This window comes from Castor canadensis, chromosome X (assembly GCF_047511655.1).
Source record: "Castor canadensis chromosome X, mCasCan1.hap1v2, whole genome shotgun sequence".
Lineage (NCBI taxonomy): Eukaryota > Metazoa > Chordata > Mammalia > Rodentia > Castoridae > Castor > Castor canadensis.
The window spans coordinates 140,165,375-140,182,965 of record NC_133405.1 but is presented as its reverse complement, the minus strand read 5'-3'; the positions used below and the strand labels follow the sequence as shown (position 1 = coordinate 140,182,965).

At 40.1% G+C, this 17,591-nt stretch overlaps 2 protein-coding genes across 9 annotated transcripts in view; one reads left to right on the top strand and one right to left on the bottom strand.

The window, feature by feature from the left end:
- Positions 1–8,520, top strand: part of LOC141419900 (eukaryotic translation initiation factor 1A, Y-chromosomal-like) — a 38,929-nt gene extending 30,409 nt beyond the window's left edge. The window contains exons 5-8 of one of the 8 annotated variants that reach the window (XM_074064131.1): positions 2,484–2,565; positions 4,031–4,133; positions 5,027–5,118; positions 7,556–8,515. In XM_074064131.1, coding sequence (XP_073920232.1) covers positions 2,515–2,565; positions 4,031–4,133; positions 5,027–5,118; positions 7,556–7,561 — 252 coding nt within the window. In that variant the 5' untranslated portion in view covers positions 2,484–2,514 and the 3' untranslated portion in view covers positions 7,562–8,515. Of the gene's footprint in view, positions 1–2,483; positions 2,566–4,030; positions 4,134–5,026; positions 5,119–7,555 lie in introns of all 8 variants that reach the window. The other 7 variants (XR_012444630.1, XM_074064129.1, XM_074064130.1 and 4 more) reach the window with 7 other exon arrangements.
- LOC141419803 (uncharacterized) overlaps positions 1–17,591 on the bottom strand; it is a 632,676-nt gene that overhangs the window by 396,651 nt on the left and 218,434 nt on the right. The window lies entirely within an intron of this gene.

Genomic DNA, 17,591 nt, shown 5'->3' with positions numbered 1-17,591 from the left:
TAGTAAATAAGCTTTGAATTATTTCAAATAAAGGAAAGCTTTACTGTAAGGGGGAGCTTCCGGGTACTACGGAATAGCTCTGTAGAGAGTGGTGTTTTGACAGAGGTCAGAACTTGTTCTACATCTTCCAGTGGCTGCTGCGTTGCTGATTTTCATGGCTACATGGAACAGATATGAGAGGCATAGGAATAGAGTCTTAGGACAGGGCAGGTTAAAATACTAGAGAGCTTGGTCTTCTGACAGTCTCCCATTTTTCTCCAATAAGCACTCTTCAGATTATCACGTGCATTCGGTTATTTTCAGACTTCTGACAGAATGGATAGTGACAGACTTTGGCAGTATTCTCAACTCGTTAGAGAATTTCAGTGAGTCTTGGTGTCTGTCACAAGCCCCTCTCTTGGAGCAATAGCCCTTCTCTGTGAGGCCCAGCTAACTGGTGGCTAAAGAAAAACAGACTGGAGAAGTTGATGATATAATGGGAAAGCTTCAGTGTGCTTGTTCTGGGAAGACAGGTCTAAGGGGAGTTAGGAACAGCCTTGAGGTCATATAGCAGGGAAAGAACAAAGGCAAGACTTGGGTGTTTGCACAGCTAGTGCTCCTGGTGGGAGCATAATCTGAATAATCATCATCCCTGATTCATGACACGAAGTGCTGCTGCTCTGGTGGCAACCTCCCTTTGCTTCACAGGACGGACTTTGGTCAGATCCACAATGCCAGAATTAAAATAATCTGAGGGGGAAAGAGCAACTCAGAAAAGGACACTGTGTGAGAGACAAAGTGGAGTCTGGTTAACCATTGGATTCTCCTCCACTATGACTGTTCTGTGCCTCTGTTGTAATAGACTCAATCATACAGTAATTTTCTTTTATAAAAACTTCCAAAGTAGAAAGTTACAGGTTTTCTTTGAAACTACATATTTTTCATTCAAATTTGAATCCCATGTGCGTTTTAATAAAATCTTTGTGTATTTGTCTGCACATACAATTTTGGAAATACTGGTTCACTTCATATGGTCAGTGAATCACCATGATTATTTTACTTGCCTCTCTTTGGATTTCTTTGCAATTAATTGTAAGGCATCAACAGGAACTTCTGCCCAATCACCAGTCTAGCTGAGTCAGGTTCTTTAAAAGTTGAGCATTTTAAGTCTGTGCTTCTCAGGGATGTTTGCACCAAAACCACCCATTGGAAAGAGCTTTTCAAAATTCAGTTTCTGAGGGTATGCCCCACATCTACTCTCAGTCTTAGAAAGGAGTTAAGTATTTTGAAACTGCACAGATCATTCTGATTGGCAATAAATCCTAAGAACCAGTTGCAAACATGAAAAGTCTGGCTGTGCAGCTGCTAACATGGAAGCATTAGCACTTTGTATTATCTTGTCACTCTGTCTCTTGGTTCTCTGGTGACAGCAGAATTACCCATGGTAGGCCATCTTACGTGATGCTGCCAAGAGAAGATGTGTATAACATCGTTTCTGGGAATGTTCTCAGTCTCAGTCACCTGGTGCCAGAGTAGCATTTTAATCTTTAGTAATGAGAGGTTTTACGATGTGGGCGAGAGCGTTTTAGCTTAGTCTGCAGGTTGCAGAGCATCCCAGACCTGTGAAGGTAAGAAAGCAGCAATTGTGCAGAAAGCTTGTTGTTTAGAGGTCCAGGTGTCTGGATTTTGTCACAGTAAGTCTCTGCTTCACATTTTCCTGAGAGCTCTTCTGATTGTGACCTTTCCTACAATCTAGGAATGGCCAGTACCCAGGGAAAGGGCTGAAACATTTTAACTAATTCTATACAAAGTCATTAAGATAGGAAACAGGATGCAGGGAGAAAATAGTTACACAAGCATCAACTGAACAGAATAATGAGGGAAGCAAAAGCCACTCAGCTCAGGCCCAACTTCACACTGATATGTTTTTCTAGAACCCATTATACTCTTTTTCAGTTTTCAATTGTGTTTCACTTACAAAGTTCACATTGCAGTTTTTGTGCTTCAAGAGACTTCTAATCAAAAGTATTACTAAGTAAGATGAAGGGGAAGGTTGTCTGTTCTGCTTTTATGAAGATTAAATCTGTAAAAGGTCCTTTTATGAATTGCTATTAGTTATATGCACCCTACCCTTCTTTTTGTTAATTTACACCCAAAGGTTGTTTGTGTTTGTTTGTTTGTTGTGGTACTGGGGTGTGAACTCTTGGCCTACACCTTGAACCACTCCGCCAGCCCTTTTTTGTGATGGGATTTTTTAAGGTAGGGTCTCCTGAACTATTTTGCCAGCACTGGCTTCAAACTGCGATCCTTGTGATCTCTGCCTCCCCAGTGGGTAGGGTTACAGGCATGAGCCACTTGTACCTGGCATTTGTTTGTTTGTGAAAGACGCACAAGTTTGTAAGTAAACACGGAGTGAGTTTTTCCTTAGTGTGTGTAACTTGAAAAGAATTAGGAAACAAATGATACTTTGTTCTCACCAGTTTAAAACATTAATTATTTCTAAGGATAAAAAAGCTGATGTAATTTTGAAGTGTAATGCAAATGAAGCTAGAAGCCAGAAGGCATACGGAGAGCTTCCAGAACATGGTAATGTCTATAGTGTTACCAAATGCTGTCATGTGCTGTTATGGTTCCTTAGGGATAACATGAGGGATTTTGATAGAATTGGGTCTGTTGTGTGTTACAAAATTTTAAGTATGGTAGCATTTTAGAAAGTTAAGTAGGAATCACTAAAAAATGTTCTTTTGGTGAGCAGTTGGTGAGTTTATAAGCTTTGAATATAGAGCATCCAAGAATGCCATTTAGGAAACTTTTTCTTACTCTCTCCTCCTTTTTTGGTACTAGGGTTCTCCTCCTTCTCCTGCTCCTCCTGCTTCTCCTCCTCCTCTTCCTCATCCCTTCTCTTCCTCCTCCTCCTCCTTCTCTTCCTCATCCCCACCTTCTCCTCCTCCTCCTCCTTCACTTCTCCTCCTCCTCCTCATCCCTGCCTTCTCCTCCTCCTCCTACTTCTCCTCCTCCTTCTAATTCTCTTCCTCATCATCCCTGCCTTCTCCTTCTCCTCCACCTTCTACTTCTCCTCCTCATCATCTCTGTCTTCTCCTAGTCCTCGTACCTGCCTTCTCCTCCTCCTCCTCCTACTGCTCCTCCTCCATCTACTTCTCCTCCTCCTCCTCCTCATCTCCACTTTCTCCTTCTCCTCCTCCTCCTTCTACTTCAACTCCTCCTTTATCTTGTTTTCCTTCTTTCTCCTCCTCCCTGTTCTCCCCCTCTTCCTCTCTTCTTCTCCTCCCTTCTTTTTTCCTCCTTTGCTTCACTTCTTTCTTTTTTTCTTCTTTCTCCTCCTCTGGCTTCTTTTCTCTTCCTTCTTCTTTTCTCCCCATTCTCCTTCCCTCCTTTTCTTTCCCTTCCCCTTCTCCCTCTCCTTTGTTCTCTTTTCTTCATGCCCTTCCTCTTGCCCCTGCCTTTTTAAATACTGAGTTTTGAACCCAAGACTTCTGTGATGCTAGGCAGGCACTTGATCCATGCCTCCAGAACTGAAGGTATTTTTTAAAAATACAGTCTCATATCTTAGTCCAAGATGAGCCCAGACTGTGATCTCCTACCTATGGGTTTCCACGCAGTGAGGGCCACAGACCTGGCTCATTTGCAGAGGTGTGATCTGAACAATTTTCTTTTTGCCTGGGCTGGCATTGAACCATAATCCTCCCAGTAGCTGGGATTATAGCTGTGAGCCACTGTGCCTGACCCCTGATAGTAGATTTGAACTCAGGGTCTTCGGGTCACTAGTCAAGTGTACTACCTCTTAAGTCACACCTCCAGGTCAGTTGCTTTCACTTGCTTTTCAAATAGGGTCTGTGGTTTCCTCAGGCTGGCTTCTGACTACCGTCCTAATTTCACAATTAGGATTATAGGAATCATCTACCACACCCAGTTTATTGTTTTGAAATAGGGTCTTGCTAACTTTTTTGATCAGGCTGGTCTCAAAATATGATCCTCCTTACTCTACCTTCTTAAGTAGCTGGCAACTTTATTTTGTTACTTCTTTTAATAGGGGGTTTCACTATGTACCCAGATGAGATCCCCCTGCCTCAGTCTCCTGAGTAGCTTGGGTTGCTGGTGTGCTGCACCATTCTCAAGAGACTGGCAGTTTTCATGTAAGCATCACCAATTATGATACTTGTTTTGATTTTTATAGAGAACAATGTTCTCTTATGTGTTGGCATGGTTAGGAGTTGTGTGGTTTTGTATTGCAGTGCTGGGATTAGAACCCAGGGCCTTCACATAATGTAGTACTCAACCACTGAGCTACATCTTATCAGTCAGAAAGATTTACTCAATTCATGCTTACGCATAAGAAATAAAACCAAAACAGAGCTGCTACACTTAAACTGCCAATAATTTCATCAGGATCCTCATGTTACATTCCCAAGCCCTTCATGATTCATGATTGTACCTACAGGGTATATAGAACAAAAATACTTATTTTCTTTCTGAAAGGCCAACATAAAGCATTGTCACTTGAAAACTTGGAAAGACTAAACTAAGACCATGCATGAATTTGTAAGCCTCAATGTTTTCTTTACAGGGCAGCTAGTTTATTTTTAATTCCAGTGCATTTTATCATAAAAATAGTAAGATTCTTCCTAACAATGATGATCCTCATGAAATTATTGGCCTTTTTAAAACTAGCAGCTCTTTTTGCTTTTATGTCTTACAGGTATTTGACTAAGTCTCTCTGACTGGTGAGAACTCGCATACTATGAGGATATTTCTAGGCCTTTCTCAAATCCTTTCTGAAGGATATTTTGAAGGTTTTCAGTGAGTCTAATCAGAGTCTGTCGGCTTTACTAAAATACTCTTTTGAACAAAAGAACACATGGCTCTTGTTTTTGTAACAATTTTTAAATGAATGATCATCTGGGGGACTTTTATTAATTTGATCTCTGAGATCAATGTGTATTGTTTTATGTCAGACCCATTTCTTTTCTTAATAATACTTAATAATATTTTGATTATTCAGTGGGCATTTTTGTTATTGTATGTTTAGCTAAAGTCAATGAAACGGACACATTTGGTCCCAGAGAGGATGATGAAATCCAGTTTGATGATGTCGGAGATGATGATGAAGACATTGATGATGTAAGTATTATGACCCTTACAGATGTTTTGTGTATGTTCTTTATGGATTATATGTCTTATCTGGGAGAAAGTCCCCTTCTTACCCTGATATTTTCCTTTGGCTTCATTATGCTGAATACATAAATTTAGGATATGTTTCTGAGCTTGAATATTCAGTACTTGAATATTTGGAACTAGCCAGAAACAAGCTGTTTATTCTCTGATTTATAATCCCTTGGGATATTTCTTTCTCTCAAAATCAGGATTAGTTTTGGCAGAAGCCGTGCCATAATCCTAGCTGTTTTAAGGAAGAGTACGTAAAGAGGTAGTCGTTGACAATTTCTTTTGTGTGTGTGCGTTGCTGGTAGAGGGGTCAGCATAGTGTCTTCCAAGAATTTTAGCAGTTTTGAGCTCATGCCTTTTCTGAAACAAAATATTTGTGTTAAAAAGACTTATTTGATACAGCGTTGAAATTGCAGCATCCTTTGACAACCTTCTTTCAACGGAGGCATGTTGTCAGGATCCTGTTATTTTATCAGGTATCACTGTTGCCCTAAACCTCACTTGGAGTTGCTGTGTGATTAATTTGTGAAAAACGGCTGTTCTTCCTAGCATAAAGTAGTGAGCTCACAAGAGTACTATGTTTTTTAGTGTTCTTTTGCTGTTCTACATTTAAATGAAATTCCTTGATACACATTTATTATGACAATTGCTTATGTGTTTATATTCATGTTTATGTTTGTAAACATAAACATGTATAAGTAATGCTTAGCAAGCCCTCTGCCACTCACCTTTATCCTTAGCCCTTCATTGTTGTATATGTAGTATATTTAAGTCAAAAATATTTATTTTCTTAAACGTATGTATACCTATCCATTCACACACACACACACACACACACACACACACACACATACACACTATCCCATTCCAAACCATTTACATTACTTATACTGTGAATGTGTGTGTGTAACTGGGATGGCAGTATAGCTTACAGTTCAGTGAGGTTCTTCTTTTAATTCCCCAGTAATGAAAATGTATAAAGCCAAAATAATGAGTGTTTGATTAGACACTAAGTTGAAATTTTAGAATACGTAGAGTAACTTTTCAAAAAAGATTGCATGTGGCATAATTACCAGAGCTTGTCAAAAATGCACAGGGCCAATTTGGGGGAGTCAGTTGGGTGTCAGGTGACCCTGATGTTCACACCTCATGGAGAATCCTTGATCAAAAACAGTGATCTCTAAAATTTTATTCCCTAATGTCTTTGTAAGAGCATCTTCAAGCTATTCAAAGAAGTTGAAAATTTTCAATTCAAGTAAACATCAGCTAATTTTACAACTTGCATTTGTTTATACGTGGTTTATTCATACCATCCTATTTTCTATTTTTACATTATTCCAAACCACTTACATTACTTACACTGTAAAATAGCATACCCTCTACCCCTATTCTGTACCACTATTGTGTGTGTGTGTGTGTGTTTATAAATTGTATATACAAGTTTTAAAACATACATCACTCCAGTGTTACATAAGTCTTAAAGCTATCTAAGTGTAAAAAGGAAGAATGATGAGTAGTGAACATGTTCTTCTAATTTCTTTGTACACTTCTCTTTCGGGACCCTAAGCCAAAGGAGTCTTATGACAAAACAATATTAATGATACTTTCCTGAGATAAGAGACTGACGTATCATGTCACTATTGGGTTGTGGTTTAAGGGCAGATCTGAACATTTTGTCAGCTGACCTTGGTTTTAGATAATTAAAGATCCTGTCCAGACTGTATGTGTTAATACAAAGCTGTGTGCACAGATTAGATAGACTAGATGAGAGTGTAGGCACACTAACCATGTTTTCCAGAAAATATAATCTATGCAACTATTTCTTCTGGAACACTTTGAGTGGGCTGAGAGGGGAAGGGATTGGAAAGACGTGGGACTATCAAGGAAATTTGGTATTTTGACTATTTCATAAAGGCTGCTTTTGTTTAAGACCTGAGGACTCTACTACTTCTAGAGCAGCTCTCTTTTTACAGCTTTGAACATCTGCAAAAATTTAAATTACACTAAATTAAAATTAAGTTAGGGTAGATTTAGTGTTGCTCCTGTGACCAGATTGACTCAAATTAGAGAATTTGGTTTAGCGATACTTCTATTCGGAAAGAATTATATATATTCCTTAGTGTGTATGATCAGCCTCAACACAAGCAGATCTCTAGAAACAGAGCAGGAAGGAGATGCTAAGTTGTATTGTGGATATTATGGATAGTGTGTAACACGTATAAGGATATTATGCATAACATATAACATTCTGAAAGCGAGAAAGATATTCTGGCAACAGAGAGGAATAGAGGAAAATTTGATATACAGAATGTTCATAGAAATTTAAGGGCATCTTACATTGCGTAGAATGTTGTAATGATTATTTTCATCCATCTCCTGTTCTTCTTGCTTCCAGATCTAAGCTGAACCCAATGTGTTATATCCCAAGTATTCTCAGGGTCGTTCTACATTCGGGATCTTGGTCATCAGCTGTTAAGAGTAAGACTTCATTTAGCTTGCCAAGGAAAGCAGATTGGTTTGTTTGCATTTTAAAAAGTATTTGTTATATTTCTTTGAAGACTGAAGATGTTGCGTTAACTGACATGTGAAAACGTAGACGTAATGCTACCATGTGCACTGATAAACCAATACTTCATTTCTAGTAAATGAATGCCACCACTCAGTTGTTTCCCTTGTGACCAGAATGGATTTTAGCCGCTTTCAGAACCGTTATGTTCTAATTATCTGGACGTTCTCTGGAGACTTTTTAAATCTAATTTATAAATTTTTAGAATTCATCAACATAAATCTGCATTTGGAGTTGAAGAATATCGATCTGTTTTTGAAATGCATGTACCCATCTGTATTCTTAAAACTTCGGTATTTTATACATTCTTGTTTGTCATTTACATTGCCACTGTACCAAAAAAAAGCATTTTCAAAATGTAAATTTAAAAGCATGGGTAGCAATTTGGGGTTTGTAACATTAGCAGCTGGAGAAATTGAATACTAAGTGATAACCAGTTATCTTGAGGTTTTAAGGGAAAAAGAAAGTGAAAATAACTACGCTGTTGTATTTACATAGAAAAGTTTTGAAACAAGACAGGTTGTAGTGGTACATAAAACATTTACTTTTACTTTTACAAAATAGGTTAGGTAAAAATGTCATTTTACTCTAATTAAATTGCATTGTACAAGTGAAGAGCCAATCTCATAATAAAAGAGGTCTCTGTTTTCCTGATGCAAGACTCACGGAAATAAAACTATAATAAAGTGTCACGTTGAGCATCTGGTCTTCTTACTTTGTGTTACTGGCATGTTGTTACACGTACTGATATGATACACATACTGGCACATCTGACTAGCAATTTGTATCATAGTCTCTGTTTTTAAGATTTGCTTATTTTATAAATTTGTTAACTCTAATAAAGTGAGGTCTGGCACACAGTTCAATCGTCTACGTCTTTAAGGAAACAGAGTCATTGATCAGTTTGTAAAACATTCTCCCAATTATTTTCACAACTGAAAATAAGGGAATACAACTTCACATGGCTTTGTAACACAAAGGTAACAACTATGAAGATGAATAAACCTGCATTTGACTGTGTCCCATTTTGCCATACATCACAAACACACCAACACCATAGATTGAAGATACGAGGCCGGGTTATTTATTTCCTGAAATAAGTAAAATAAGAAATATAAGTACACGGTGTAGTTTGAAGTTCTTACTCTGTGGAGTTCTGAACACTGACATAGGTGGGATGTGTCTTGAGAGTAAGGACTGCTTTTAACACTTAAGTAAGCAGATTTAACGAGCTGACTTACCGTCAGTGTTGATGAGTAATCAAAACTCACATTTCAGAGTAATACATTAAGGGAAATTGCTGAATTTACAGGGTATATCCTTTTGCCCTACTTTGCCTAAAGCTTAGAATTGTGCTTCATTAGTGTAAAACTGCTCTAACGCTTTTCTTCTAGCGATACGGTTTGTCTAAAGATTCTTTGAAAAGACAACTGTGGTTGCAATTTGTGGATCTTTGTTGTGAAACAATTTTCTTGCTTTTGGTTGAAATTCCATTTTACCACTTCATCCTGGAAAGTCTAAAATTGCAATTTAACATTAAAGCAGGAATAAGTCACAGCTCTATGTACTCTACTTGAAGGAGTTGTTTTGAAAACATTGTGTGGAGATTTTCTGCTTTCATGGCTTTGATTATGTTCTAAATGGTTTTAGGCATTGTTAGCATAAGCTGTGTTATTTGTCAGAGTCTCTGGCTCTGTCTGTAACAGTAGCGCAGACCTGATACAACTGTCTTCCAGACAGTGGTATGGGCCTACATACTTCATCACCACCTATCTGACACTCAGACCAGTCAGGACAGCAGTGCATGTTCAGATAACATAGGGGGTCACCTGGCAGTAAGAGCCACATAGATGTGGTGACACCAAATGCTGTTAGTACTTAGGGTTATTTTTTTTTCTCAGAAATGATACTTTAACCCCACAATCATTCATACCTGGAATAGGGCAAAAGCCTGGGGTTCCTTTCTGCCTGAGTCAACTGTTGTGTCCATTACAGAACAAATGGGAACTGGATATGGTTTGAGCTGGGCAAATAAATTCTTGGGACCTTCTTTGCTCATGTGATACCCAGGGCTTTTCTCCTAGACCTCTTCAGCTGAGTGGCCTGTGGGTGCAAGTTGAAGTATGAACCTGTGGCCAGGCAAACTTTCTGTTGGAATTCTTCTGGCAGTACCTCGAGGATGGGGCAACAATAAGTCTATTTACACTGCTCAGTGTCACATCAGCCTGTACTGTAGAGGGACAGGAGTAACTCAAAGGTTTTCTTGCCCTACCTGTTAGTGACAGGCATTTGTACACTATGCACGAGGGAGGGGTGAAAGAAATACATCTTTCTTTGGTTGTGGCACTGCTGTGAATCTGCATGTGATGAGCATTGTCCATGTGTTTTCCTATGATGTTGTTGGAATGTCTTCTTTTTACCTCAGATGTTGTTTGAGTTATCTCTCTTGTTGTGTTTTAATTCGTTTAGCATAGGTTCGTGTCCTTCATTTTCCTTTTGTGAGGAACCAGAACTTTATTCCAATGATCTTTTATATTTTTGTCTCCATTGCATTTTTCCTGCTCTGATCTTAATTTCTGTTACTTTTGGATGAAGACCGCTCTTGTTTCACTTGTATCTTGAGATGCAGTGGTAATCTGTTCCTTCATGTTTTTAAATATTTTTTTATGGTGTACTTTTTTGATTTGGACATTGACTGCTATGGACTTCCTTAGTAGTGCTTTTGCTACATCACATAGGTTTTGATATTTAGTGTCTCCATTTTTGTTTTATCAAGAAGAACTTATTTTTTCTTATTTCCTATTTAATTCCTTTGTTGTTCAAAATTAAGCTGCTTATTTTCCATCTATTTGTATGGTGTTTAAAGTTTTTGTGTTTGATTTCTAACTTGATTCATTATGGTCAGAAAACAAACTTCCCATGAATTCCGTTTCTAAAAAATTGTTAAGACTAGGCTTATGAGCACTCATAATCTATCCTAGAGAATGTTCTATGTGCTATTAGGTAAAATGTGTATTTAACAGCTCTTGAATGTAATAATGTGGGTATTTGTTAGGTCCATTTGGTACCAGGTGCAAGTTAACTTGTATCTTTCTTACCTAGTATTTTTGCTAATTTTCTGGAAGGCCCTGAAATCTTCCCATCTGTGGTGCTCACTTTCATTCTTTTTTAGCTGTAAGCAATCTGACCAGGTGTGGCTGCAATCTACAGCACAAGTGTAGATATGGTGTTAGCTACTACTGTTTTTCTTTCTTTCTGCAGATACTGTGGGCTAGTGGGACTTTAGCCTCTTCCTAAGTCTGGATCTTTTATCATCCCAGTTCTTTAAGGAAGAAAATCTGCTAGAGTTTGAGTAGGAATGGGTTGTGGACAGAGGTGGACTTAATTCTTCTCAACTGAGTTGTGGGGATAGCTCAGAGGGAGAATACCCGACTCTGGAATATGTGGGCTTGGTCTCAGTTCCTAGCAATGGAAAAAACAATGAAAAGGAGAACAAAGGAATAAAACCATAAGGAAAAATGAGAGATAAAAAATAAAATTGTAAAGGTAACTCAAAAGAAAAAACCCAAACAATAAGTGATAAAATAGATTGAAAGAGAAAACTGAGTGAAACTCATCCTAACTTGGAAAAGCAATCAGGGGTGGATGCTATGGAATATGACAGTCTAATCTCTGAGTGTCCCAGGTGCCCTGTATGGGAGGAGTAGTGGCTCATGACTGTAGCTTATTGAGTTTTCTCTCAGCTTTCACCAAGTGAGTTCATGCAAAATGCAGGCTGTGCCAGGTGACTTGCTGAACCAGTGAAGGTGAAATGCTAGCTGTCAAAAGTATATTTTCTCTGAAGGTTTTTAGTCTGCACACTGGCAATGTGGTCAATCCCCAAATCGAGAATCTCTCATATGGCTGCTACCTCCCCAGTCAATATGACATGGTGCCCACTGAGACCCTGACAGAACAAAGGAAGACTATTGAAAACTGTAAGAAGTGCCAAGTGACTCCCAAAGGCAAACTTACCAACACTACATTAGACCTATTGGCTAAAAAACTAAGTCATGAAAGCATGGAATGATATATTTCAAGCACTCTGGGTGATTACTGTGATTACTATATCCAGCAAAGTTATTCTTTAAAACTGACAGAGAAATAAATACCAAGAGAAGCACAAACTAAAGTAATTTATGACCACCAAGTCACCATTGCAAAGGATTCTTAAAGGAATCTTACAGAGAAGAGGAAGACAGATAGTCACAACCATGAGAGTGTGGGAGAGAATAAATCTCACTGTAGATAAGCAAGTGAAAAATAGGAAGGAATCAAAGACTAACAACTTAGTAAACCTCAAAACCTCTAAGACAAATAAGAAAGAAAAAAAGCAGTGCTAGAGTCAAACAGGACAAAAACTAATTTCATCTATTTCTTCTTGCATTTCTACTAGTTTTTGCTTCATGTTTGCCTCAGGCTCTGTCATTTGGCACTGCAATATTAGGAGTTCTTTCAACTACTTGTATAATTGGCCAGTTTCCTCTTATATGATACCCCTCTCTATATCTTACAATTTTGCTTTGTTTGAAATCTCTCATGAAATTAGTAGAGCTTCCCTACCTTTCTTTGATTTGTACCAGCATGGTGAGATTTTTTGATTCTTTTATTTTTGATCAATACTTGTAAAAACATCGCAAGTCATTTTTTTACGCAACATACAGTGGAGTCTGTTTTTTAATCTGAAAATCTCTGACTTTTTATTTTGTTTTGGTTTCGGCAGTAGTGGGGATTGAATGCAAGGCTTCACATTTGCTAGGCAGGCATTCTACCACTTGAGCTGCTTTGGCAGCCCCTGTGATCATGGACACTTAAAGTGCTATACATAAATTAATTTCTATTGTATTTGTTACTGTTTTCTGTTTGCTTGGTAACCTGCTCTTATGTCCCCGTTTCTGTCTTCTGCTCTTATAACCTCCTACTAGGGTAAATTATGTGATTCTATATTTCTCTATCTTGCAGAAATTATACTTGTTTTAAAACTTTTCAAAGAGGTTGCCTGAAATTTGAAATACACGTATACAACTAATCTAAGTTCACTTTCAAATGTACTATACCATTTAAAAGTAGTGCAAGTATCCAACGTAACAAAATATTTCTGATTCCTCCTTCCTGTCTCTTGTGTCACTTTCATTTATTTCACTTGCACATAAACCATGATCACTGCATATATTCTCACTATTACTAGTTTAAGTAAATTTCTTAAATCAGTTAAGAAGTTAATTCTTTGTCATTTTCTGTTTTGGTGTGCAACTCTTTTGCTTACCTTTTCCCTTCTCTCTGACAAGCTTCTTTTTAGCATTTCTTGCCCAGTGTCTGATTAGAATTCCTTTTAATTTGTAAATTAAAATTAGAAGACTATCATCCTTGTTCTTCTGCTTCCATTTCAAAGGACAGTTGACAAGATGTAAGTTGTAGTTTAGTGTGTATTTTCCCTCTTGGCACATTTATTATATTGCTTCTGGGTCTTCTTGCTTGCATGATTCCTGAGAATAAGACATAGATGCTTTTCTATAGGCAAAGTGTTTTTATGCCTTATGTTAAGGTTTTGTATTCTGTCTGTTTTGAATATATTTCCAGGTACAGTTATGCCAAGTCTCTACCATCCTGATATCTGGGACTTGGTTTCTGTTAATTGAAATTCCCTCTGCAAACTGTGTGTGTGTGTGTGTGTGTGTGTGTGTGTGTGCGCGCGTGTGTGTGTTTTCTGTTCCTTCTGCTATTACCATTACAGGATTTTGCTCTCTGTGTAGTTGTCCTATACTTCTTGGATATTCATTCTGCTCTTTTAAAGTTTTGCACTCTTTATTTGGGGGAAGGAGACAGGGTCATGCTATGACTAGACTGACCTTGAACTCACTATGAAGCCCTAGCTGGCCTTGAACTTGTGCTTCTCCTGTCCCAGCATCCTGAGTGCTGGATTACAGGCAAGTGCCAACACATCCAGTTGGTTTCTTTCGTTGTGCTTTGTATTTTGGAAAGCTTCTATTGCTTTATCCTGATGCCTATAGGTTGATTCTCAGTTATGTCCAGCGTACCAGTGAGCTTAGCAAAGTCATTCTACATTTTGTTTTGCTTCTTTCTCTGATGCCCATCTCTTTTCTTGGGTTACTCATCTCTCTTCTTTTATGTTTGTACTTTTGTCAGTGATAGCCATTGGTGTATTAATTATACACATACCCAGTTTAAAAAAGCCTTCCCTTCCCTAGTAGTCTCCATTTTACTTTCATGACTTGCTGCCCTGCTTGGGTTGCACAAGCGAGAGAAAACACCCAGGTCTTGTTTGGGCATCTGGCTTATTTCACCTAACGATTTAGTACATTCGTGATAGAAGTGGTTGCTGTACAACCACCTCTATGAGGTTCCTAAATATCTCTGTCACTGCTCACGGAGCAGAATCCATGTTTCCAGCCCCAGGAATCCTTCTATCTGAACATACTTAACTTGCATTGAATGTTTACATAAATGGAGCCAACCAGTAAGTGACTTTTGGGGACTTTCAGCTTTCACTAAGCGTAGTATTTCAAGGTTAATCCACATGGCAGTACGTATCAGTTTTACCATTACTTTTGGCCATTTTTATTAATGTACATTAGCTGTACAAAGTAATGAGTTTCATTGTGACATTTCCATACATAAGAATAATGTATTTTGTTCATAGTCATCCACTCTCTGGTTGTTTCTTTCATAGGACTGGTATTTGAAGTCAGGGCTTCACGCTGGCAAAGTAGGCCCTCTACCACTGGAGCCATACTTTCTGTCTGTTTTGCTCTGGTTATTTTGGAGATGAGCTCTCTTGCCAGGGCTGCCCTCAAACAGTGACCCTCCCAATCTCAGCCTTCCGAGTAGGCAGGATCACAGGCATGAGCCACCACTGATCAGTTTCTTTCCCTTTCCTCTCCACACTTTCCCAATCCCTTTTTCTCCTTCCACAGACCTAACAGTGCCGTCTTTTATTTCATGTCACTTTTGCTAAAAATTCACGTCAGAGGAAATGTGATAACTATTCTCCAGTGTGGCTTCTATGACCTAACATGATGTTCTGCAGTTCCATGCACTTTCCCCCAGTGACATAATTTCTTTCTTCCTTATGGCTGAATAATACGTCTCCGTGTACTTACATACCATGTGGTTTTTGACCCACTTTGAGTCAATTTTTGCATGGGGTGAGAGACAGAATTCTAGTTTCAGTCTTCTACATATGTGTGTATTCACTTTTCCCAGCACGATTTACTAAAGAGGCCTTTTCCTCCCAATGTATGTCATGGCACCTTTGTCAATACCCAGGTGACCTATCATATACAGCCTTTATTATCTTGAAGAATGATTCCGCTCTTCCTACCTTATTCAGGGCCTTTACCATGAAGGTATGTTGAATATTGTCTATGGTTTTTTTCTACATCTATTGAAATAATGTGTATATTTGGTTCTTTATTCTACTTATATGCTATAGCTCTGAGCCCAAATCACCTTCAACCAGGGAGAGCCTACAAACATTACCATGAAGGGAACAAACACCCTCATCATGGCAGTAACCATACCTGCAGAAGATGAATGGCAACTGCATTGCCAGGAAAAGTGGGACCTAGAAAAGCCCATCTGCCTGCTGGGGGAGTTTCCTGATGTCTGGGCTGAGAACAGGCCCCATGGCCTGGCTTGCAAAAACATGCCCATAATGGTAGAACTCAAGCCTGGGGCTCTCCCTGGCAGACAGAGGCAGTATCCAGAACCACGGAAAGCACGCCTAGGAATTCAGACCCACCTACCATGGCTGAAGGATGCAGGGATATTAATGCACTGCCGATCGCCATGGAACACCACACTGTTGCCCGTCAAGAAGGCAGGGGGAGATGATTACCGGCCCATCCAGAACCTGGGGGCAGTCAACAACACCGTTATCACACTGCACCCAGTAGTCCCCAGTCCCTGCACTCTCCTGAGCCTTCTACTGCCACAAGCAAGCTGGTTCACTTGCCTGGACCTAAAAGAGGCTTCTTTCTGCCTTTGCTAGCCCCAGTTAGTCAGCTTCTGTTTGCCTTTGAATGGGAACACCCCCATACTGGAAGAAAAGCAATACGACCTGGACTAGATTGCCTCAGGGAGTCAAGAGCTCACCTACCCTGTTTGGGGAAGCTCTGGCAGCGGATTTGTCAACTTTCCCAGAAGAAAATCCAAGCGGCACTTTGCGTCAATACATGGACGATCTGCTCCTGGCAAGCCTTGACCAGGAGAAATGCTGGGAGGGGACAAAGGCACTGCTAGCCCTACTCTCCTGGAAAAAGGCCCAAGTTTGCCAGCAGGAGGTCCGATACCTCGGATTCATCATCTTAGAGGGACAGCGCACCCTGGGACTGGAGAAGAAGTGGGTTGTCTTCTGCAGCCCTCAGCTGAACACCAAAAAGGAGGTCCGAGAACTTCTAGGAGTGGCAGGATGCTGTTGCCTCTGGACACCTGAATAATCAAGCCTGGCCAAACCACTTTATGAGGCCACAGCAGGCTCTGGAAAGGACCCTCTAAACTGGGGAGCTGACCAAGAACAGGCTTTCAAGGAGATAAAGAGACTGTTAATCAGCGCCCCTGCACTAGGGTTGCCAGATGTAACATGACCATTCAATCTTCGATTGTGAAAAAATCACACAGCTCGGGATGTCCTTACCCAAATGGTGGGTCCATGGCAGCGGCCAGCGGCTTAACTGTCAAAGCGCTTGGCCTCAGGGCGGCCTCCATGTCTCCGGGCACTGGTGGCTACAGTAACCCTAATCAGTAATCAGGGAGGCTGACAAGTTCACCCTGGGACAGGATGTTAATATCCAAGTTCCTCATACAGTAGTAGCTCTAATGAATGGCAAGGTCATAAATAGCTGACCAGCTCAAGAATGGCCCATTCCAAGGACTATTAGGTGAAGATCCTTGAGTGAGGCTTGAAACTGCATGAACTTTAAACCCTGCCACCTTCCTGCCAACAGAGGAAGGGCCTCCAGATCACCACTGCGAAGAAGTGATGGACGAAGTCTATTCTAGCAGGCCAGACCTGATGGATGTTCCCCTCTCAGATGCAGAGCTCAAAGTCTTCACAGACTTAAGCAGCTTCGTCCAGAACGGACAACAAAAAGCTGGACTCCCAGTCACCACTGCTAATGATGTCCTACAGGCTGAAGCCCTACCACAAGGCTGAGCTGCAGAACAAGATGAACTCTGGGCTTGGTCCAGGCTCTATGTTATGCAAAGGGAAAGCAGGTAAACATCCATAGAGATTTTAAGTATGCCTTTGCCACCGTGCATGCACGTGGAGCAATACACAAAGTGAGAGGATTACTGACAGCAGGGGGAAACGAGATTTAAAAAAAGAAGAAATTCTCCAACTGCTGGAAGCATTCTGGGAAGGCAGAGGCCACGAAGGGGACATGGACTGTGTTAGTAGAGGAAACTGCCCTGCAGACCAGGGGGCAAAAAGGGCAGCAGAAGAACTGAGCTCCTCTAAAGTGCCGAAGCAAACCGCAAACCTGCTGGTTCTGGAGCTGCCTCCCTCTCCAAATTGCACCAAGGAGGACAAACTATGGGTAAAAGATAACAGAGGAATGAAAGAAAAGGGAGACTGGTGGAAGTTGCCTGACCAGAGACTCTTTGTCCCCGTTGCTGTAGCAGCCCTCTGGCAAAACAACAACATGAGCTAACACACTTGGGAAAATGGCCCTGGAAAAACTACCGGGTAGATACTATCTCATTCCCAAGCTACCCAGCTGTGCACCCAAGTGAGTGCTAGATACATTACATGTGCATAAAACAATGCAGTCAAGGGCCTAAGTCAAGCCATGGGGTACAGACA